Here is a 24,765-nt window from a genome sequence, read left to right on the forward strand (position 1 = left end):
TTTATTTCTTTTTTGAAAGAAAACATTTTTGTTATTCTTAGTATCCTTTGCTTCAGTCAATCCAAGCTTTAATTTCCTAAAACCAGGTCTATCATTCAGAACTATCTATTGTCTTTCTTTGTGGCATGACCCATTTCCATTTCCTTTTCAATGTTCTGATCTTTCCTAAGCCTTTTTGTAGCCAAATTGGCTTTTTTCTGATGACTGGAGTTGTTTACATTTATGCAATTTCTCCTTTAGGAATTCACATCCAATTTCTCCATTACCTTTTCCTGTCAAGGAATCCTATTTATTACTGTTGTGAAAATTATGTGTTTTTTTAAAAAATGCAATACATTTTTGACTATGCAGTTTCTATTAAAATATAAAAAATACCCTAGATTTCATGGTCATTTCCCCTCAATATCTCTTCCCTTTTTAATTAAAATTCATCTATTGATTAGTATCAGGTCAAAGATAGCCTCTTATGGTTTCTCTACTTTCAGAAGAAGAAAGTTGTCAGAAAGACAAATTGGAAATTACCTAGAAGGCCCATGTTTGGCAGAGTTGGACTCCCAACAGATATCAGGCTAATTAAAGTCTCCCATCATTATAATTTCATGCCTGTTTGAAAGAGCTGCAGTTTGCCTCTAGAAGGAATCATTCTGATATTTCCCTTGGTTAGGAGAGCAATGGTTTTCACCAACAGCAGTGATTACTTTCATTTGTTTCACTGCTTGTTTTAATCCAGATGCATTCTTTAGCCAAGTTTATGCACTTGGTTTTCTGAAGACTAAATATATATATATATATAATTTGATTTATATGCCGCCCTTCTCCAGAGACTCAGGGCGGCTTACACTGCATTAAGCAATAGCCTTCATACTTTTGTATATTTATACAAGTCAGCTTATTGCCCCCACAATCTGGGTCCTCAATTTACCTACCTTAGAAAGGATGGAAGGCTGAGTCAACCTTGAGCCTGGTGAGATTCGAACTTACAGTAATTGCAGACAGCTGGTGTTAATCACAATGCTATCAGTCTGCTGAGCCATGACGCCCTTGGTGACTGGTGGCTCACCATACATATTTAATGTATGGTGCACTTCCTTCCATTTTATGGCTTTTCTTCTTTTCAAACAAATTATATCCTTTTATTATATATATAACTATACATCTCAGCAACAGCAATAGTATGATAAGACATAGTACTGCTATTGCAATTGAACATTAGATTTTGAAAAGAACGTATCAGTTTGCTGGTTATGTTAACTAAATTACAATTTAAAAAAATGAGAATAATCCCATTTTTGAATCTATGTAAATCATAAAGAATAGAGGAAACCTTCTTGAGTGAATTTAGCGGCTCTCATTGAAATGCAAAGAGAACAGTTTCTCCCTCAGCTTTGAAAATGCAAAATTCATTAATACAGTTGGATACTTAAAAACAATTTCAATCCTTTCAACACAAAGAATAATAAGAAGTACAAGGAAACCAAAGACAACAAATAAATAGGAAGAAAAATGGAACAGGAAATAAAAATGATTTCGATTAATATAAATGGGTTAAATGCCCCAACTAAAAGAATCCGGACATTTACAAAATTACAAAAATTAGAGATGGATATAATAAATTTACAAGAAGTTCATATCAAAAAAACAACACCAACAGATATTAGAAAATACAAGATTAGGAAACCTTTACACATCACTAGCAGAACAAAAGAAAAGAGGCATTGCAATTTATATTAGGAAACACCTAAAAGCAAAACAGGTATATGCAGATGAGGAGGGAAGAGTTTTAATGATTGAATTACAAACGGAATTAAAAACAATATTATTGATTTCGATCTACGCACCAAACAAGAATCAACGTACCTTCTTCAAAAACATACATAATAAGGTAAAAGATCTAGACTACGAAAACATTTGTATCATAGGTGATTTCAATGCAATCTCAGACATGGAAAAAGATTATTGGAGTACCAGAAAAAGTAAAACTAGGAAAAACACCCTTCCAGATACTTTTAAGGAAATGGCACAAGAATTATGCCTCCAGGATGCTTGGAGGGAAATAAATAAAGAAAAAAAACAGGACACCTTTTACTCCAATCCACACTCATCCTGGTCGAGAATTGATATGGCCTGGATGACTACGGATTTTAGGAAAGACTTAGAAGAAATAGAAATAATGACAAATGAGACTTCCGGTTTTTGCTGACTCCGGTGAAGACGGTGCCTTTTTAAGGACCGCCAGCCCCGCCGTTTGTAGAGCCGCTTCAATCGTGAGAAGCGGCTTGGAAACTCCAGAATCTGTAGGATTTGAAGGAGAGAGTAAGCAAGGCGCAGGTTGAGCCCCTGTGAGCCCCCAGAAGTTTGCTATTGGGAGGGAAACTGGCGCGGCTCCCTCCCAACTTGCGAAGACTCCGAGCGGCGTGGGACAACTCTGCTTTCTGCAGAGCAAGCCGGCAGCAGCAAACATGAAAATCGAATTAAACTAACTTTACCAACTAAAAAAAACCCTGAACCCTGAAACCAAAGAACTGCAAGTATTCTTTCTCTTTGTGATTTCCCGATTTGACTAAAAACTAACACGAGCGGAAGCGGCTTGAAAAGATGGTGCCGCTCCAGCATTAACAAGTTAACAAGCTGAAAGGGAGAGTGATTTCCTAAAGCTATTCCAACAAGTTACATTGTTGCGCTGTTTGTAGCAAGCACAGGAGAAGAGGGGGGGGAAAATCCCTTTTTAAAACAAGTTGATCTTACAGTCTAATTCTACTTCTAATTTACCTAAAACTGGGGGACTTTTTTAGAGGACTTTGTGGTGTTGGAAGAGGAAAAAGGATTTCCCTTTTTAGAAAATCTAACCTACGTGGCAAAATGGCTTCTAAAAAACAGGAAAGCAAGGCAGCAGGGGGGGATCCCCCCCACACAAGCCTGAAGAGCAGTTTGATTTTGAAAATTTAAAAAAATTTATCACTCAGGCTTTGGATGATAATTTTCAAAAATCTCAACAGGAAATGGATGATAAATTTCAAAAATCTCAACAAGAAATTAAGCAGGAAATTAGTGAAATGAAAAACTTGGTGAAAGAGAATTATGATAAGGTGACTGATAAATTATCAAATGTGGTTTCTGGCCTGTCAGAAATTATTATTAAAGTGGATTCTAAATTGGAAGAATTTAAATCAGAAGTGAATGTCAAAATAAAGGATACTGATTTTAAAATTGCTGATGTGGATAATAAAATGCAGAGAGTTGAAGACGAAATCACGATGATGCAATTCCGGTCCATGGAATTTGCTATAAGAATTAGAGGTATCAAGGAGAGTGACCGGCAAGATCTGAGACAAGTTTGTGCTGATGCTTTGGCTGTGTTGTTAAAAATTAATTCTGATGAGATTTTTTACAAAATAGATAAAATTTACAGAGTGAATTCGTGGGTGGCCAGACAAAGACAATTACCAAGAGATGTGGTGATATATTTCACAGATAGAAGAATGAGAAATGATATTTTACAAAAATCTTTTCTTTCCTCTGTGCAAGTTGAGGGAACTCAAGTTGGAATTTATAAAGAATTACCGCCAAAGATGCTGAAAGATAGAAAAGATTTTGGTTTTTTAGTAAAGGAATTAAACAAATTAGAGATTCCATTCCGGTGGGATGCCCCAACGGGCATAATTTTGAAGTATCATGGGGAAAGATATCAACTGAATACTGTTGAAAAAGCGGAACACTTTTACCATACTGTTTTTAAGGAGAGATCACCATCTCCACGTTCATCTACTGTATTGGAGATAAAGGAGAGTGATAAGGAGAAGCAACCCCAGCAAGAGTTGGAAGTGCAGCTTAAGCAGGTTGAATTAGATCCAATAGAAGCGCAGGGTGCTGTAGGAGGTTTTCTGGAGGAGCCCCTGCTAGAATCCTCTCCAATTTTGACTACAAGAGATGTGGCTTTGGACCTAGCTCGTATGGCTGAAGCTAAAGACCAGCGAATAACTCGTGCGGTTTCAAAACAACAACTTAAAGAAAAACAACTGCAAGAAAGAGCTAAGGCACAACAATATAAAAAAGGAGCTAAGAGTACTACAGAACACAGTGAAGCCATGGGGAGAGCAAAGTCGGTGGCCTCGGAAGACATCCAGCAATTCTGCTCGTCGCTTCAAAAAAGTATACATGATGGTTAAGTTTTTGTCTTGGAATGTGAATGGACTGAACTCACCACAGAAAAGAAAGAAAATATTTACATATTTGCAACAATTTAATAATGACATAATTTGTCTACAAGAAACTCATATCAGAACGCAAGATCAAAAATACTTGATAAACTCCAAATTAGGATCACACTTTATAGCCTCAAACTTGGAAAAAAAGAATGGTGTGGTTATTTATATAAATAAAAGATTATCAGCTAAAATTATAGAAGTGGATGAAGGTGGTAGGTTTGTAGCAATTGAACTGTATACTGTACATGGTCAAATTCTTGTGATTGGAATTTATGCTCCTAACCAACAACAGGATCACTTTTATAAAATTTTGCATACTAAAATATTGCAATGGGATTATAGATCTATTTTGATTATGGGAGACTGGAATGGAATAATTGATTCTAAATTAGATAAAAAAAGTCTGGCGAAGTCTAGGATTAGACTACCACAAACTTTTTTTGATTTGAAAGAAGATTTGGAACTAAAAGATGTTTGGAGAATATACAATTCAAAAGACTTGGACTATACTTTTTTTTCTGATAGACATAGATCCTTTTCAAGGATTTATTTTATTTTATTGTCAAATGATTTACTTGTTAAAACAAAAAGAACTAAAATCTTTCCAAGAACTCTATCTGATCACAGCTCAGTATGGATAGAAATTGAAATAGGAAAAATTGAGAGAAGATCATGGAGATTAAATGAAAATTTGTTTAGATATGAAAAAAATATAATAGAACTTAAGAAGCAGATGAAAGAATTTTTTGAAATTAATTTGAACAAGGGTACCCCTATTGAAATTGTCTGGGATGCAAGTAAAGCGTATATGAGAGGGGTACTCATTTATATGAACTCTAAACATAAATTGAATAGACAAAAGAAAAGATTAGAAATTGAAGCAGAAATAAAGAAAAAAGAACAGTTACTTATCAAAAATCCAGCAGATGAAAGAATACGTGGTGCTATAAAACTTTTGAAAGATCAATTCCAAATGCTTATGGCAGATCAAGTTGCAACAAATTTACAATATGCAAAGCATAATACATTCTGTAATGCCAATAAACCGGGCAGATGGCTGGCTTATACATTAAGGAAGAAACAGAGTATGCGGACTATCGACTGTATTGATATTGGAGGGAAAGAAATTTATCAACAAAAATTAATTAAAGAAGCTTTTGTAGATTATTATACTAAACTATATGCTAAAGATGATATACAGAATGGACTTATAGAAAAATATTTAGAAAATAAAAGAGTTACAAAAGTTACTAATCAACAAAAGGAAAGAATGAATCACCCTATAACAGTGGAGGAAATAATTGCAGCAATTAAACAACTGAAAACTGCCAAAGCTCCGGGAACAGATGGCTTGATGCAGTGTATTATAAAACTTTGCAAGCAGAAATGGTGGAACAACTTAGAGACTTATTTTGTAACATACAACAAGGGGGTAAAATACCCCCATCATGGAAAACAGCTTATATCTCTTTGATACCAAAAGAGCAAGCAGGTCCTAAAAAACCGGAGAACTATAGACCAATATCTCTTCTGAATAACGATTATAAAATTTATGCAAAAGTACTAGCCAACAGGTTGATGCCAGTAATTCAAGAGGTGATTCATGATGATCAAGCGGGATTTATAGAGGGTAGATATATGAAGGACAATGTAAGGCAAGTTATAGATTTATTGGAATATCTTGAGAAGAATAAACAGATCCCAGCAGTGCTGGTTTTTTTGGATGCGGAGAAGGCCTTTGACAGAGTGGATTGGAATTTTCTATTAAAGACTTTGAAAAAGATGGACTTTGGGGATCAATTTATACAAGCGGTTTCAGCAATTTACCAAGAGCAAAAGGCACAGATTATTATTAATGGAAATTTAACAACAGATTTTAATATTGAAAAAGGAACAAGACAAGGTTGTCCGTTATCCCCTTTGTTATTTATTTTAACACTAGAAGTCTTGCTGAATACAATACGGGATTCGAACAGCTTGAAAGGTATAGTGATAAGGCAAGAGGATTACAGAATAAGGGCATTTGCAGATGACCTGGTTGTTACCCTTTCACAGCCGATGGAATCAATAATCCAGATGAAAGACATTATAAAAGATTATGGTACAGTATCAGGATTTAAACTGAATCAGAAAAAAACTAAGATGATAGTTAAAAATATGACACAAGATCAAAAACATGAATTTGAAAGGATGGCAGGCTTTGAGATTGTACCAAAGGTTAAATATCTAGGAATTCAGGTTGCAGAATCAAATATGAAACTATTTCAAAACAATTATGAGGTGTTATGGCGAGATGTACGAAAAGATATGGAGACTTGGAAAAAGCTGCAGCTCTCGTTACTTGGAAGAATAGCAGCAGTTAAGATGAACATTTTGCCAAGATTTCTTTTTTTGTTTCAAATGATTCCGGTGCTTAAAAGTGATAAACAACTGAAAGAATGGCAAAGTGGAGTGAATAAGTTTGTTTGGAACGAGAAAAAACCGAGAGTGAAACTAAAAATTATGCAAGATGCTCCAGAAAGGGGAGGCCTTCAACTTCCAAACCTACAGATATATTATGAAGCAGCAGCTTTGACTCAAGCAAGCGATTGGTTTGGAAGGAAAAAGACTGGAATATTGAATATAGAAAGCTTTGACCTTGATCTTGGTTGGCACGCTTACTTATTTTATGAAAACAAAGTGGATAAAGTATTTAAAAGCCACATACTTAGAGATTCGTTGATGAGAGTTTGGAAGAAGCACCGATTCAAATGGGATTACAAAATACCGCTATGGCTGGATCTTGGTCATATTATGTGGAATACAAATATAATGTCACTCAGGGGGTTTTTATATAAAGAAGTTCTTTTTACAGATGCGGGCAGATGGCAACTAAAGACATTACAGACACTGTTGGACGAAGGGATTAACTTAATTTGGTTACAGTATAATCAACTTCAATTGAGATGGAAAGAGGACCAAAAAACTGGTATTATGTTGCATGAGGAAGAATTGGTTAGACATATAAAAGAGAAAGGTCCAATGCATATTAAAAGGCTTTACAATGTTTTGTTAGAAAGGGATTCAGAAACTGAATTGGTTAAAGATTGTATGATTAAATGGGCACAGAATTTTGCAGAACCAGTAATGTTGGAAACATGGGAGAAAATATGGGTTCAGAACGTTAAATTTACACAATCGCAGAATTTGAGGGAAAATTTCTATAAAATGTTTTACAGATGGCATTTAGATCCCAAGAAATTATCCTGTATGTATCCTAATGTTCAGCCAAAATGTTGGAGATGTGATAGTTTAGATGCTACATATCATCATGTCTGGTGGAATTGCAAGAAAGTTAAGGCTTTTTGGATAAAAATATGGTGGGTTATGCAGAATGTTTTGAAGAAAAAAATTCAATTTTCTCCACAACTGTTTTTATTGGGTATAGTAAAGGGTTTTACATTGGATGAAACTAAGTTGATATTGTACATGATAACAGCAGCGAGATTATTGATAGGTAAATATTGGAAAAATGAAGCCTTACCCACCATTGAAGAATGGACTTTCAAGATGGCCAGTTTTGCAGAGATGGCAAAGATTTCAGCATATTTAAAAGATCGCTCACAAGAGACTTATGAATGGGAATGGAAAAAATGGATAGATTATGTGCAGAAAAAATACCAAGTTAGGAAGTATCAAATTGTTTTTCACTGAAAGTTATATAAAAATAGAAATGTATGAATTTTGAAGAGAGAAAAAATTATAAGGGGGCTTGAGGGGTTCAAGTTTTTATAAAAAAGGGGATTTTGATGGGATTATATTCTGTGGAAGTCAGAGGGGGAGGGTTAGGGGGGTTTGGGGGGGTTAGGGTGGGGAGTGAGGGGTGGGTTGGGGGGGGAAAGTGGGGTGAAAATGTAATTGTAAAACTTTTGCAATAAAAAAAAAGAAATAATGACAAATATTTGGGCAGATCACAATCCAGTAAAAATAATTTAGAAAAGCTATCAGAAGAAGAAGAGATGGATGATGAATACTGAGATCTTGAAAGATAAAAGCTAAGTACAAATGATAGAAAAAGAAATGAAAATATTTTTTAAGATCAACATTAAAGAACAAACCACTCTCCAGAACTTATGGGATACGGCGAAAGCTTATATAAGAGGGCTGACAATAGCATTCATGGCAAAGAAAAACAAGGAAAAACAGCAGAAGAAAGACAATTTATTGAAAGATCTTAAAAAATATGAATTTGAGTTACAGAATGAACCTCAAAACAAACAGATCAAAGAAAAAATAAATTTGACAAAACATAAAATAAATTTAATAACACAAACAGAAATAGCCAGGAAAATTAAATCATTAAAACAAAACTATTTCGAACATGCGAATAAGACAGGAAGATGGTTGGCATACAAACTGAAGAAAGAAAAAGAGAGAAGGACAATATATCAATTACAGGATGACACAGGAGAGATATATTATAGGAACAAGGATAAAAAGCACATAGCTAAAACATTTTTCCAAAAACTATATGAACAGGAAGAGATCTCAGAAGAAGACATCAAACAATATTTAAATGAAGCTGATATCAAAGAACTAGAGGAAACACATAGGGATCTATTGGACAGACCAGTTACGATGACAACTAATAGAGGCGAAGAAAAAACAAAAAACAAATAAAACTCCGGGACCGGATGGTATACCTGCAGAGTTTTACAAATCTTGCCAACACGTAACAGATGAAATTTTACTTGCAGTCTTGAACGATGCACTTCTGGAAGCTACAGTTCCTAACTCCTGGACAGAGGCCATTATTACACTGATACCAAAAGAAGAGACAGATCATATGCATATTAAAAATTACAGACCGATATCACTTTTAAATGTGGACTACAAATTATTTACATTGATTATCACAGAACGTCTCAATAAAATAATTAATGAATATATTCACTCCGATCAAAATGGCTTTATCCCAAAGAGACAGACAAAAAATAATACGAAATTAGTAATGGACGTATTAGAATATTATGAAATAAACTCAGATAAACAAGTGGCCCTAATTTTTTTAGATGCACAGAAGGCATTTGACAACCTAAATTGGAAATTTCTTGTACTGCAACTGGAAACTATGAAATTCGGCAACAAATTCATAAATATGATAAAGAAAATTTACTCATCCCAAACGGCAAAAATAATAATAAACGGTGATTTGACAGAACAATTTTCGATATCAAAAGGAGTGAGACAGGGTGTCCTATGTCCCCACTATTATTCATAATAGCCTTAGAAACTCTCTTAAAGGAGATCAGAAGGGATAAAGAAATAAAAGGTCTGAAAATCAAAGGGGAAGAATATAAGCTTCAAGCCTTCGCCGATGACATGGTATTTATCATAGAACAACCGATAACAACGGGCACTAAATTATTAGACAAAATAGAGTGTAGCTGGACTCAAAATCAATAAACAAAAAACAAAGATACTAATGAAAAATCTCACTAAACAACAAGAAAAAGAATTAGAAGACCAATTAAATATACAAATGACAAAGAAGGTAAAATATCTAGGAATATGGCTCACCAAAAAATGCTCAACAATTAGAGAGGATAATTATGATAAATTGGCAAAACAAGTTAAAAAAGATTTAGAAATTTGGAAAAAATTACAATTATCTCTTTTGGGAAAAGTTGCCTCAATTAAAATGAATGTTCTACCCAGAATTTTATACTTATTTCAAGTGATTCCAATAAAACCGGGGAAAAACTTCTTTAAGGATTTTAATAAATTGATAGCAAATTACATATGGCAAGGGAAGAAAGCAAGAATTAAAACAAAACACCTACAAGATACAAGAGAAAGAGAAGGATTAGCTCTACTGGACTGGGAAATATATTATAAAGCATCAGCACTAATTTGGATCAAAGAATGGATGGAACTGAAAAATAAAAGATTATTGACATTAGAAGGATTTGACTTACAACGAGGATGGCATGCTTTTATGTGGGAGGGAACAGATAATCAGCATAGATATTTTCAGAGGCACATCGTCAGACAAACACTATACCAGACATGGCAGGGCATCAAAAAAATACACTACAATAAAATCCCGGAATGGTTATCAACCATAGAAGCCCAGATTTACCCAAATACTATGGACATCACCAAAATAAGAATATATAAAGATTTACTAAACAACCAAGGGGAACTAAGAACAAGAGAAGAATTGAAGGAGATGGGTATGGATATTGACTGGTGGCCATATCTACAAATAAAATCAAAATATAGGAAAGATTTAGCTGAATTTGGATTCCAAAATGGTCAATACGAATTAGATATAATTTTACAAGGATCACAAGATAAATTGATAAAAAAAGTTTATAATTATTTACAAGAATACAAATTAGAAGAAGTGGTCAAAGAAAATATGATAATATTTAAAAACAATACCGGCAAATGATTAGATCACAAGTAGAAGAAATCACACAACGAAGATTACAAATGAGACCGGAAACCTTTCTTCTAGGTATAATAAATGGACAATATGAAAAGGAAATAAAATATTTAATCATCCATATAATAACAGCAGCATGAATAATTTTTGCACAAAATTGGAAAGTAGTGACACACCGACAGAAGATAGAGTAATTAATAAGATTATGGAATGTGCAGAAATGGACAGACTTACAAAAGAATTACAAGATAAAGAGGAACATGATTATTATCTAGTATGGGAAAAGTGGTATACCTGGTTGAAAAATAGAAAAAGAAAAAAAGAATAGGGAGTAATTGGAGTTACAGAAACAGGAACATAAATCACTAACATAAATTAACAATGAATCATAAAGATAGATATATGAGTAAGATCAAACAGGGAAGAGTCAAAACACAAATAAGAACATACATTACTGTTGTTTATTTGACAATATATATTTGACAAAATGTATATTTGAAATCTTTGTTTACATGTTTTGTTCTGTATGTTTTGTTGTCACTAGTTCTGTTTGTTTGTACTTTTAAACAAATAAAAATTTATTTAATTAAAAAAAACAATTTCAATCCTTTGCATCATATGAGAGTTCTCATACTAATGAAATGAATATCAATTACCAAAACAAAACAGTTTACAAATGAGACAAGTTTTGCACTAAAAGATATAAGCAAACAAATGTTGTATAGTTTTATCTTGTCTGTATATGTTTCTCATTTGAAAGTAAAGTACCACTAGAATTCTTGTATTTAAACTTCTTAAAGTTTTAAGATTTATAAGTTATTAACCTTATAATAAATATTACAAATCAAAACTCTTAGATACTTAGTTTTGGGATTGTTTACTTTTAAATGGTATTTAATAAATTTACGGTGGAGGCTTTGTTTAAGGTTGAGTTCCTAGAACTGTTGCTCTTACACTTCCAGGAAATTCAGTATAATTCCCAAATGGTAAAAGATATAGCCTTTTTCTCTTAAGTGTGAGCTACAAGGTCTGTGTTGCAAAATCTGGATGAATACTACATGGCAGCAGAGAAAACTCCCTCTTATTGTCAACAATAAAATCAACAATTCTGAATTGCAGAAATCTAGACAATTACTTGATACTTTGTAATATCAGGTAATCGTCTAGATTTCTGCAGTACAGAATTGTTGATTTTCTGCAAGTTACAAATGGAATTTAAATGGCTGTTCACATTTCTGTATTACATTCACATAATTAATAGGCTATAAATTGACTCAGCTAAGTCATCTCCTACTCCCCTTTTTCCACCATCTTGAATCAGTCTTTAATTCCTTCTTTTCTCTATTCCTTCTTCATTCAATTATTAGAAGTATCTAAATGTTTGCTAACTGCTTGCTAAGTCAATACAAGACAATATTTGTCTTTTTTACCCGTGCAAAAAAATTTGTCTTTTACCCATGTAAAAATGCACAGGACTGTATTATAATTATTACTAATATTGATTTGTGGATCTACTGTTCTGAAATTATTTTTATAAATTGTTTGTTTAAGTCATGTAGCACATTGCAGCTAAACTACCTTGGGGTAAACTTGGATGCAAACTGGCCTGAAAATCCATTAATTTCCCCTGTGAATATTTGTTTTGCAGTTTCAACTTAGGCATTTTTTTCCAGGGGAATGGGATGTTCATCAGCATAATTTTTGCTGCTCATGAGAAGGCTCCTTTCCTCTAATCATTGCTTACCTCCAGGTAATCATATGGATTTCTGAACAGAATTGGATTACTGCATGGTTACTTGGGTTAATAACTGGGTTCATGAACCTACACCGTGTAGCCATTGGGACTGGGATTTTGCCTCTTATTAAATAAAAGAGAAAAACAAACCTCCATCAGTATCAATGCTTTGTTTAACAAAAGAAATAGAGAATTCAGTATGTTTTAGGGAAAAGCCTCATCACCTCCTCCAAGTTATTGTCATTCCAACATTTATTTTACCACTTTAGAAAGAATGCCACATTGCTTATTAATTATGTGTACTATTTAAAAAGGGGGGAAGGGAAAAGACTCCCACAGTTTCTCAGTTGTGCATTTTTCTTTCCTAGTTGCAAAAAGCCATATTTGCAACATTCCAATTTAACCCTCCTGAAGAAGAAAGAAAGAAAATGATGGTGATTCCTGGAAGCATTAAAAACAGTAGTTGGAAGAAAATAGTCCTTTTTTTCTTGCCTGGTTTTTGTTTTGTTTTGCTTTGTTTGTTGTTGTTGTTGTTGTTGTTGTTGTTGTTTCCTAGCTACTGCTGCATTTCATTTTTCTCCCAGATCCTGGCAATCCATATGTGGATGTTATAAGAAAAGAGCATGAAGTAACTTTGTGCTCCTTTGCTGCATCAGATGTAGGCTGGGATTTCAACATGAGGATTTTGATTCTGTTGCAAATCATAATAAAAGAGAAGTTGTGAATTTGTCCTCTTATAAAAGGACAATTTGGGATAACTATATATTGGCTGTCCTTGGTATTTAATATATTATTTCTTCGTCTGAAGATTCCAATGATAGCACCTCAATATCATTTTTATTACAACTGTTGGTAATGTGTGCTTGACTCTTCAATGTCTTTAGGCTCTGTTTCAAGGAGTGATTCAATACTGGAGGATTTCAGCAGCAGTTGTCCTTGTAATGATATGCTCAGCAAGGAAAACTTGATAATGATGAGCAGTATTATAGTTTGAGCTCATTCTTGTGTGTCAGCTACAAGGCAAGTGGTGAAAAATAGATATATGCTTTTAATTTATATTTTGACCAAAAGACTCATGATAAATGACAGCATTTAAAAGATTAGTTACTGCTGCTACAAGGGAGAAAAGGATGATAAAGAGATACCAAGAAAAGAACTACCTACATTAGGTACTACTGTCAATGTATCTCAGTTGGCAGATAATTCTGGCCCTACTTTATACCTAGCCATAGTTGAAGATGAATTGGAAGAGTCTACGGGTCATGTAGTAGTTTGCTTTCTCTAGGAATCTTTATGTGAAAGAAAATTCTATCTTTCAAATAATTTATTCCTCCTGGCATTTAGCAGTTTTCCTGGCCTAACACATCTTTTAGGAATTTTGTAACTACCTGTGAAAAGGTATGTACTTGCCTTGTGAAACGAGATATTCTGTAAGTTGGAGAATTCCTACATTCAAATATAAGATCCATGAAGGTCCAGTATTTTTCATAGCAATAGGTTAAGTTTGTGCTTTGTTCATCTGTTGAAATCAGTTATTATCTAGCTTGTTATTGTTACTACATCTAAAAATAAATTTATAGGCTAAAGTCTTCCATTCTTGCTTGGCAGATACTTTCTTCAGAAAATATTGATAGTGAGAAGGTGGCAGTGTTGTTATTGGCGAGGTTTTCTTTAGTTTCCAAATTTACTCTTATTAATAAGATAAGATAATTAATATCTTTAATATTTAAACTAGGATTCACCATGACTACTGCCTCATGTCATTGCATTTCAGGATGTATGATGACTGAACTGGCCCAGCTTTCCATTGTGATTATTTTTTGTTATTGTAGGAATATTTCCTTGGAATTCTTACGTGTTTGGGCTTGTATATATGTACATTTATTCCATAAAACTCATAGATTGCTTAATTGTTTGTTCTTCCTGTAAAGGGAGATGTAATGCCATGTTTATCATACTTGAAATGTCAAATGAAACACCCAAGGCAAGAGATACCTAAACAGAACATCCTCACTGAGCAACAGTAATAGCCTAACCTTCCTTTTCTGGCTTCTCTTTATTTTAACCAATTTTGTTTGAGTTTTAGTATAACAGTACTTTTGTTTATATATTGTGCATGCTCAGACACTCTCAAACTTCCTTAATAGGATGCTGAGAAAAATCAATATGTAGTTTACTGTGTCGGTTTTTAAGAGGAGATGCAATAGTAAAGTGTTTACTATTTGCCATTATCTTGGAAGGGAAGCTATATTAAATATGTTTAGAGTAAAGAGCTGCACTGTTACAAGATAACTGCTGCCCATGAGCAAAGGGGAGCTTCTTGCCTCAAATAGTGAGTTAGGAGGAATGGTAGACTACAGCATGCTGTTTATCTGACATTGATCTTGTGACCTCATGTGCTCCTTTGCTTCCACCATCAATGCATCCACTTATCTGTCCTGTTTATTGATATATACACCCCTTTCCCATTCCTACCCACCTGCATTTGGCTATAGACCCATCAGAACCAGAGATGCAACACCTTCTTAAAGCAAATAAATAAATGGAGAAGCTAACAGGGAATAAAGCTAAAGAATAATGCTAAGTTAGAAGTTTGCATATTAAACAAAAAGGAGCCCAGTTAAATATTGGTATTCTGTTTTGTATGCTTCTGCATTTCCTTTACCCCAAGTTTCTCATTACTAATTCAGCACTTGTTAATTTCCACAGGACTACTTCTGGGTGGATTGTGGCCTAATTAGACTGTACAGTCTTGACTTATTTGTAGTTCTATCATGTTAATATTTGGCTCCAGGGACTATCTAAACCTATCTGCTATTTTTTTTTTTTGCACGTGAGGTGCATACTGTATAGATCTCCAACATTTCACCCTCTGTGTGTGTGTGTGTGTGTGTGTGTGTGTGTGTGTGTGTGTTTGTGTGTGTGTGTTAGAGATTTAGGTTTGATATGAGAAAGGCTAATCCTTCAATTTTCTATATTTCTGCCATTGAATGGCCAGCAGCATTGATTTACAACTGGCAAGAGAGAATGCACTTGTTTTGTCCCATTAAAGCCATGTGAAAATAATATTGTGTATTTTTTGTCCAAAGTCAAATACTGTAAAATCCATTGTAATAAATGAAAACATGAGCAAGGTCTGATGATTATTCTTTATTTATTTCAAGAATTTTCATGTAAGAGCTTCCGGTTTGACTTCCGTCGCCACCAGACGGTCCTTTGAGACCGCCAGCCCCGTCGCTCGTAAAGAACCGCCTTTACATCTGAAAGGCGGCTCGAAAAACTCCATTTCCATAAGGAAATGTGAGATAGAGCAGGTGAGGGCAGGTAGAGCCCTCTGCGAAGTCCCCAGAGTTTTTCCTTTACTCTTGGGGACAAAGCAGGATGAGGCTCCCTATTTCCCTCGCCGCTGCTCCGGGCTTCGGGAGACCTATGCTTCTTGCAGAGCCAGGCGATGAGATCAAGCCTTTCAATGAAAACAACAGATTGCTTAATTAAAGAGGATGAGATCTGGACTTGGGACCCTAAATTGCAAGTATTTTTAATGATTTTATAAGCGTTTCTAAGCGAAGGAAAAAAAAGCTTAAAATGGCGACTGATGAGGCTTGAGAAGCAGCCGAAAGTGAAAGTCCTTCCGTAACAAGATACAAAGTAGGGGAGCAAACAGTGCTGGCTAGAATAGAGAAAAGAAAAAATTTCTATTCTAAGTTTCTTTTTTTTTTTTTGGAGATCTGATATTGATCTTGTTGGAGAGAAGTCCTCTTTCTTCAAAAAGAGTTTGTGTGGCAGGATGGCATTAAAATTAACAAAGCCAGACAAGCAAGCAGCGGGGGGTTTTTTCCCCCATTTACAATTGTGTGAGCAAGTTTCTAGTTTACAGACTCAGAAGGATGGTTTTAATTTAAAAGAATTTGTTTTGAAGGAAATGGCAAGACATGACGAGATTGTGAACCAGAATTTTGAAAAATTTAAGCAGGAAATTAAAGAATTCATACAATTAAAGTATGATAACTTACAAAGAAAAATTGTAACAGTGACTAAGGCTTTTTCAGAAATAGTTATAAAGATGGATACAAATATCAAGTTATTAGAGTCTAAAATGGAGGAAGTTGATGATAAGATTTATAACTTGAACAATAAAATACAAAGAATGGAAAATGATCTGATAAATATTCAAGACAATAGTTCTGAAGTAAAGTCTAAAAAGGAAGCTGATCACAAGACTTACAATACAGAAAATATAAAACAAGGGATTGAAAGAGAAGTTACAATGATGCAATACAGGCTCACAGAATTTGCGGTCAGAATGAGAAGGTTACAGGAAAACAATAGAGATGATCTAAGAAAAATATCTGCTGAAGTTCTGGCTGGGATTCTAAAGATTCATCCAGAGGAGGTATCTTGCAAGATCGACAAGGCCTATAGAATAAATTCTTGGATTGCAAAACAAAGGCAATTGCCCAGAGATGTGGTGATTTATTTTACAGATAAAGAAATAAGAAATGATATTGTGCAAAAATCTTTTAATTCTACTCTACAATTGTATGGAAGAAAGATCTGGATATATAAAGAGTTGCCACCCAAGATATTAAAAGATAGAAAGAAATTCGGATTTTTGGTGACTGAGCTAAACAAACAAAACATCTCATTCAGGTGGGATGTCCCAGTTGGCATAATATTGAGATATCAAGGAGAAAGATATCAACTAAATTCTGTTGAAAAAGCAGAAGAATTTTACTATAAGGTTCTTAAAATGGGTTCAACATCTTCATGTATAATACATGAGTGGAATAAAGAAAAGCAAAATCAACAAGAGATAGAAATTCAGGATAAGCAGAAAGAGATGGAAGTAATGGAAAAACAAGTTACAGAGGACTTTGTAGATGAGCAGCTTCTGGATTCTCCTTCAGAGGTTACAGCTGGACTATTTATAAATACAAGAGAGGCGGCTTTGGATTCTAATGTGATGATTCATCAAGTTACAGACCAGCATAGAAATCAATCAGTTGACATACAACTTAAAGAAAAGAAACCAGAATGGAGACTTAAGCCACAAAAGCAAAACCAACAAGATCAAGTTATAGATCAGCATGAAAACCAAATAGTTGATACACAATTTATAGAAAGGAAATTAGGATGGAGATCTAACCCACAAAAAGTCAAGAAAAGAAGAAGCAGGTCTTACAAAAACAATTTTTTTTAAACTAAGCAACAGTGCAATGCCAGTTATCTAAGAGATGATTGAAGACAAGATAGCTGAGGCAAAGTATTGATTTATATTATCCTGAGGACAGTGACAGACCTCTGCAGTGCTGTACTTTTGGGATGTGAAAAGGGCCTTAAACTGAATGGATTGGAATTATCTATTTTGGTTTCTTTGATAAATGTATTACGTTTATGTTGAGCTACAAGGCAAGAGAGTTATGGGATTGGGGCACGCAGAAGATCTGGTTGTTACTCTGTTTGTGTTGGAATTAATAATTTAGATGAAAGACACTACTATAGACACTATATGGAATACAAATATAAAGTCACTCGGGTGGTTGTTTTTATATATATCAAGTCATCTATTGTTGATGGGGGCAGATGGTAATTGAAGATACCGAACATACTGTTGGAATTAGGATGCGATGTTACCCTAATATGGGTGATGGAGTTAACAATCCAGCTGAAAGACACTACAGAAGATATTATATGGATTACAATCTTAAAGTCATTTGAGGATTTTATTTATATAAGGGAATACTTCTTAGTGGTGTGGGCAGAAGAATAAGATCAAGAATTATTATGTATGGTAGTTCTATAGGAATGTGGGTGGAGATAGGTTAGCTTATTGATTGTTCAGTTGAAGAAAAGGGATATTATGTTTAGATATGAATATATGTAAAAGATTTGAGTTAAGAGATATATCTATGGGGGTGGAGGAAATGGGCAGACTATGAGTTGAATATATGTTAAATTAGGATTTATTATATAGTTTTATAGTGGAAGGTTGCTTTGAAATGTTATATTAATATACAAAAAGAGATTTGATTTAAGAGATATATGTATGGGGGAGGAGTAAAAGAGTAGATCATGAGTAGGAATTGTTAAATTGGGGGATATAATAATATTACTATGCTAAATTAGGAGTTATTATATAATGTTATAGTAGAATGTTATTCCGAAATGTATAGTATAAGGGGGATATAATAACATTATTAGAAAGAAAGGGTCAGTATATGGGGGATGGAGCAAGGGGATGGTAAAGTATTATATAATCTGTTATGAATTTGGGTTGTACCCTGAAGAAGCCACGGGGGGAGGGGAGGGGGAGGGGGGGGTTAGGGAGGAGGGGGGGAAAGGAGGGGAAAAATTTGTATTTGAAAAACTTTTTCAATAAAAAAAAAAAGAATTTTCATGTAAGAGACTTCCAGTTGCCGCCGCGGTGTCCCAGATGCAGAATTAGCGGGGCTCTTTGGCGAAAACCCCGTCTGTCAAGCCGCCACCAGCAGGTCTGTGGACCTACCCTGTCCTGGAGGGACAGGGGGATAGAGAGGGAACTCCTTTCGGCCGTCCCCTCGGATGGCCGAAAGGAGGATTGTTCACTGCACCGACGGCGGTGGATGCGGCAGCCATGGCAGCTGCCCTGAAGCCATGGCAATCGGGACAAAGGATGTGCAGGAGGAGAAGCGGAGAGCGGAGCAGGGAGTTTGAAAGCCGGGTGAGTCGACTTCTGCCCAGGTGGGAACTGCCCGTAAATGCTGGATTACAAAAAGTGTGCCCCAGCCTTAACAGCGGCTGAGAAACATCGGGGCAAAAGGACTCAAATGAATGGTGGAGAAAAGACCTGTTGATAGATAGCATTAATTATAGACTTTTTGGAAATGATTTTATTACAGATTTGGTCTTTTTTTATTTTTTGTGGCTATTTTTTGTGGCTAAACGAGATTGGATTATGTTTGAGAAAGAGGAAATAGAAGAGGAAATAAATATGCTTTTAAAAGTAAAGATAAAAGACAAACGGAGATGGAAAAGATGGCTGCCAGCTGAAAAGTGAAAGTGTAAATTCTAGACTGCTTGTTACTTGAAAGAGAAACTTTGTTACTTGTTACTTAAAATGGATTACTTTGAGAAAAATTTCAAGAGGCTTGACTTTGGACATATAATCTGTGTATTGGAGGATATTGAAGACCAGAAAGAAGAAACTAAACGGAATAATGAAAACTGATTTATTAAGCGTGACAACAAGAGAAAAAGGGCATGGCAACAAAAGAAGAATATGATGATACCATATGTGGAATAGTCAATTCAGAATTAACTTTATAGAACTTATAACTTTGAGGACATTGACATGGAAAATAAATATACTCAGATAGATTGGAGAAGGGACAAAAAATGAAATATAAAGTAACAAGATAACAAAATACCATAGTTTGAATTAAATGGATGTAATGGTGTCTGGAAGTTTGATCTTTGAATAATTTTAGGAGATACCTTCTTTCTTCTTTGGGCTCTGTGTCAATTTTTTTTCTTTCCTCTTTCTTTTTTCTTTTGTCCCTTTTCCCCTCTCTATTTTTTCTAATTCTCTTTTCAATTTCTTTTGTTATATTTATATTCTCTTTCCTATTCTTATTCATGTTTTTTTCTTTTGTTTTTATTTTAACTATTATTAATATTGTTACTATTCTCTCTCTTTTTTCATTATTATTTTTATCAAAGTTGATTTTATGAATATACAACAATTTGACTAGGAAAAATGAGTATAAATGATTGAAAAATATGATTTTTGGATGTTTCAATACCTTTTTAAACTTGGAATTTTTAAGCTCTATTTACAGACCTAATAATTTAGAAAAAAATGTTCTTTAAGGTGCTGGATATTAAGAAGAATTAATTACAGATTTAATAATTATAGAAAATTGATTTTAAAGTGATTTAAAATGTTGATATTCACTGGAAATAAATATGGCACGGGAGAAAGCCTAGGAGAGAATAGGAGCTAAGATATTTGTTGATATATTTTTTTATTTTAAATCAGTTAAAGATATGGAGGAGAATGGATTTAAAAATGAATATGAGTAATATATTGTGAATTAATTTAAAGTTAAATAATTGAATAAGAGATGTAGAAATGGAGGAAAACATAAAGCTGGACAATAATTAAAATAAAATGTTATGAATTAGTTAAACAAATGAAGTTAGGAGTGGAGGGAAGCATGATTCTGGAGAACAGTGAAAGTAAAGCTGTGATCTAGTCTTACAAATAAGGTAGGAGTGGAGGAAAGCATCATACTGGAGCACAGTTAAGGCAAAACTGGGAACCAGTTAAAAATAAAAATAAGAGTTAGGAGTGGAGGAAAGCACGGGCTGGAAAACAGCTAAAGCAAAGCTGTGAACCAGCCATTAGAGTTAGGAGTGGAGGAAAGCATACGCTAGGTAACAGTTAAAGCAAAACTGTGAACTAGCCAAAAAATAAAAAGTTAGGAGTGGAGGAAAATATACCTGGAGAGCAACTGAAATACAGTTGTGAACCAGTTAAAAATAGAGGTTGGAGCGGAGGAAAGCATTGCTGAGAAGCAACTATTTGAGTTGCGAACCAGTTTCATAATAGATTTAGGAGGATTGAAGGAGATAACGTTGGTATGCAGTTAAAATTATTTGAACCAGCTCAAATAAATAAGGTTAGGAGTGGAGAAAAGCATCGCTGGAAAGCAACTGATTAAGATGCCAAAAAATAAACTCAGGAGGAAGTGGAGGAGACAATACTGGAGAATAGTTAAGCCAAACTGTGAACCAGTTAAATAAATAGAGATAGAAGTGGCGGAAAACACTGTTGGGAAATAGCTATTTAAATTATGAATCAGTTAAATATTAGACTTTAAAATATAGTATTTTGAGAGTGACAAATTTTAGATGGAAATGTTAATTGATTTAGAAACAATTAAGAGAGGAGGAAAATATTCTTTGTCAAGATTATGGATACTAGTTGCCATTTAAAAGAGGTACAATATAGACTCGATGTAATGGGTCTTAGAAATGAGGAATATATATGAAATATTGATTGTTAAAATGACAAAGATTTGGAATGATGTCTATTGGGAAATAATTGTTTAGAATTTAGGGTGACATAGTAGGTCTAAAATCTAAATGTTTAGAATAAGATTTTTTTTCTTTTTTTTTTTTAAGATGTAAATGGATAAAATTTGGAACAAAATTGGTTGAGGGAATGTGAGTAATTGTATTTACTTTATACCAGATCAAATCCTTGCTCTAAAAAGATGTATTTTATGTTTTATGTTTTTTTTTTTTAAAAAAAAAAACTTTAAAAAAAACAGAACTTTCATGTAAATTTCTTCTTCAGAACACCTAGTAAAAAGTCTTTATAATAGCCATTGCACTGTTTTCCTGCAACACAGATATATTTATCTATAGTTATACTTCTAGAAATGTATTTTTTCTTTTAGAAACAATCTTTGCAATTATCTTGGTAACTTTTATTTTCAAATAGCTTAGTATAACAGAAATGCTTTAGTATCTATTGAGGCATAGCATGAAATAATGTGCTGAAGGTCACAAGGGCAGCGATGTAGAGTTTTTAAGTATTTGCATATATAGAGTCCTATTAAACCACAACTTAGTTAAAAACTAAAATGAAAAAAGAAAGACATATTTGGAGGCCTTTTGTATTAATTATTTTAAGATTCCATTTCTTACAAAAGATTTTATTGCCTACATTTACTCCTTTTTCCCCCATGACAATCTTCCAATGGGGTAAGATTAGACTAAGAGATATTAACTGATTCAAAGTTCCTATAGTGACCCTGACTGACAGAGGATGTGGGCCTAAGCTACCCCATTTATCACTGCACTACATGGGATCCTGACACTCACATTGCTGCACTGCTATGGTTACCGGAATCTCTTAGACTAAGCCATGATATGCTTTGTTTACAGTAGCTTTTGTTGTTTGATTTGGTGTGCCCTTTGTTCTGAAAACCTTGCCTGTGAGGAATTAGCTTCTTTTAAAAGTATTTTTGGTTACACCCAAAGGGACATCAGGGCAGTTTCACATTGGAACCAATCACTCTTTCATTGGATTTACCGAAGTGGAGAGGCTAGACATCTGTGGGGATGCTTTAATTTGCGTTCCTACTTGATGGTCTAAAGAACCCCTTCCAACTCCCCTTGAATTCTGTGGTAAACTAATCAAGAGTGTTTGGATTAGACCAATTCAGTATTAAGAATTTGGGGAGCTATTTTATGCTGAAGACATCAGCATATCTCTGTAGATGTGGATGTGAAAGAAGGAGATCATCACTAAATTGAGAAGAAAAGAACCCTATAATAAATTAAAAAGCAGACTACGTTAATGGATTGTTAGGTAGCAATGTTAGTTTTCTTGGAAGAGGATGTTTTCAAACCTACTAGCCTTGTGGCTGATTTTAATGATACAGCGTAAGGGTTTCTGGTGCTGGTCCTCTGCCTCCTCCTCTGCTACCTGTAAAATTGGAAGAGTGATCTCCTCTTCTATCCTCTAAGGCTAATTAGCTCTAAAACTTTGGACAATCATCCAGAATAAATTGGGGGGCAGGGTGGAAGGGGAGTGGGAAAATGATCTGCCCTGTGGCCTTTAGTAGCACAGTATTCTATTTTATTTTACATACCATAATATCACATAGTATTTATGTGAAGTCGGTAACTGATGGTGGACTGCAGTATCAACAATTTGGACTGCAGTATCAACAATTCCAGAAAGATTATGGATCTCATAAATAGTGTTTAGAGGCAATATTAGATATATTGAGAATTAAAAAAGCTAAAGCTTGGATATGGAAAATGGCTAATATAACTTCAAGAATTAAACTGGTATTTTTCCTGAAGGACTGGATTATAACTCAGGGTCCTTCTGGATTTGTCCTATTTGGATAAATACTGCTGCTAGAGGTGTTTTTCTATCTGTCTTAGGTCATCAGCTCTGAACTCAACTAGGTCAAGTAGATGTGATCTCAATTTTGCATGATCTAATTACATCCAGAATTGACTATTATAGTCTGTATATGGGGCTGCCTTTCAAGATGACTCAGAAATTGCGTAAAATGTAGCTCTTTTATATCTGTGGGGGCAGGTGGAGGAAATAATCAGATCACATTAAACTTGTTTTGTATAAAGTGTACTGCTTGTAAGTTTCTTTTGAGGTGCAATATTTAATATTAAAAATAAACCAAAACAGTTTCAATCCAGTTTACTTGAAGGATCTCCTACACCCAGGTGAATTTGCTGAATAAGACTGTTTCAAGCCCCTGGGCACATCACCATAATCAACTAGTGGGCAGACACCAGAAAAGGGCTTTCTTTGTGGCAGTCTTATGAAGTTCCCTCCTGAAATATCCTGATCCATGCCATGTTTATATTTAAGAAATTTTAAAAAGCCTATCTAATCACACATTATATTTTGTATATTTTATTATTTCATTAAGAGAACCAATTGGATGTAATAATTAAGACAACAGACTAGAAATCGGGAGTTCAGGAGTTCTAATTCCTCCTTGGGCACAAGATCAGCTGGGTGACTTTGGCCCAGTCACTTTCTCTCAGCCCTAAAAAGGTGGCAATGGCAAGCCGCTTCTGAAAAACCTTGCCAAGAAAATTGCAGGGACTTCTCCAGGCTGAGAGTCAGATGTGATTGAATGGAGGAAAAGAAATTCATTAGTTAAGTATAGTAAATAAATAAACAAACCAGAAAAGTGGTGGAAATGGATGAAATAAATAAATGGCTGCTTGTAAAATAGCTCTAATACCTATTACATAGATAACCATTATATAACAAACATATTCTTTTTCATGTTTTTTCTTATTAGGGAATGATGTACCTGGAAGAGAGGAGACTGGTTCATCGAGATTTGGCAGCACGAAATGTCTTGGTGAAGTCTCCAAATCATGTGAAGATCACAGACTTTGGCTTGGCTAGGCTACTGGAAGGTGATGAGAAGGAATATAGTGCTGATGGTGGAAAGGTAGGTTTCTTTAAACTCATAAAATAGACCACGCCGTTAATATCCAACATAAAATGGGAAAGTGATCATGTTAAAAAAAAGGATTTTTAAAAAATTAATGAATGCATATTTATTGCTTTCATGAATCACATTTCTCTTCCCTACATTTATTTCAAAGAAAAAGATCAAGTCAAAATACAACTAATCCTTGGTGTTAATGTCTATCCACTTTCTTTTACCTGTTAATCTATAATGTCCAGAAGTTACCTTAAAAATGTGACTTTTTGAGTCAATTTTGTTTCAGAGGCCATGGTTCATACATATCTAAGTTCCACTAGCAGTACTTTTTAGAGACATAAAAAATTTGTTCCTGCTTCAGGGATGTAATCAGTACACTACCAAAAACTCTTATGTCTGAACTAT

General features: G+C 34.3%; 1 protein-coding gene across 1 annotated transcript in view; it reads left to right on the forward strand.

Moving 5' to 3' along the window:
* Positions 1-24,765, forward strand: part of ERBB4 (erb-b2 receptor tyrosine kinase 4) — a 584,656-nt gene that overhangs the window by 510,199 nt on the left and 49,692 nt on the right. Inside the window, 1 exon segment of the mRNA XM_070933199.1 lies at positions 24,208-24,363. Coding sequence (XP_070789300.1) covers positions 24,208-24,363 — 156 coding nt within the window.

Source organism: Pituophis catenifer, unplaced genomic scaffold (genome assembly GCF_029215685.1).
Source record: "Pituophis catenifer annectens isolate HBS135680 unplaced genomic scaffold, rPitCat1.0.hap2 SCAF_1, whole genome shotgun sequence".
Lineage (NCBI taxonomy): Eukaryota > Metazoa > Chordata > Lepidosauria > Squamata > Colubridae > Pituophis > Pituophis catenifer.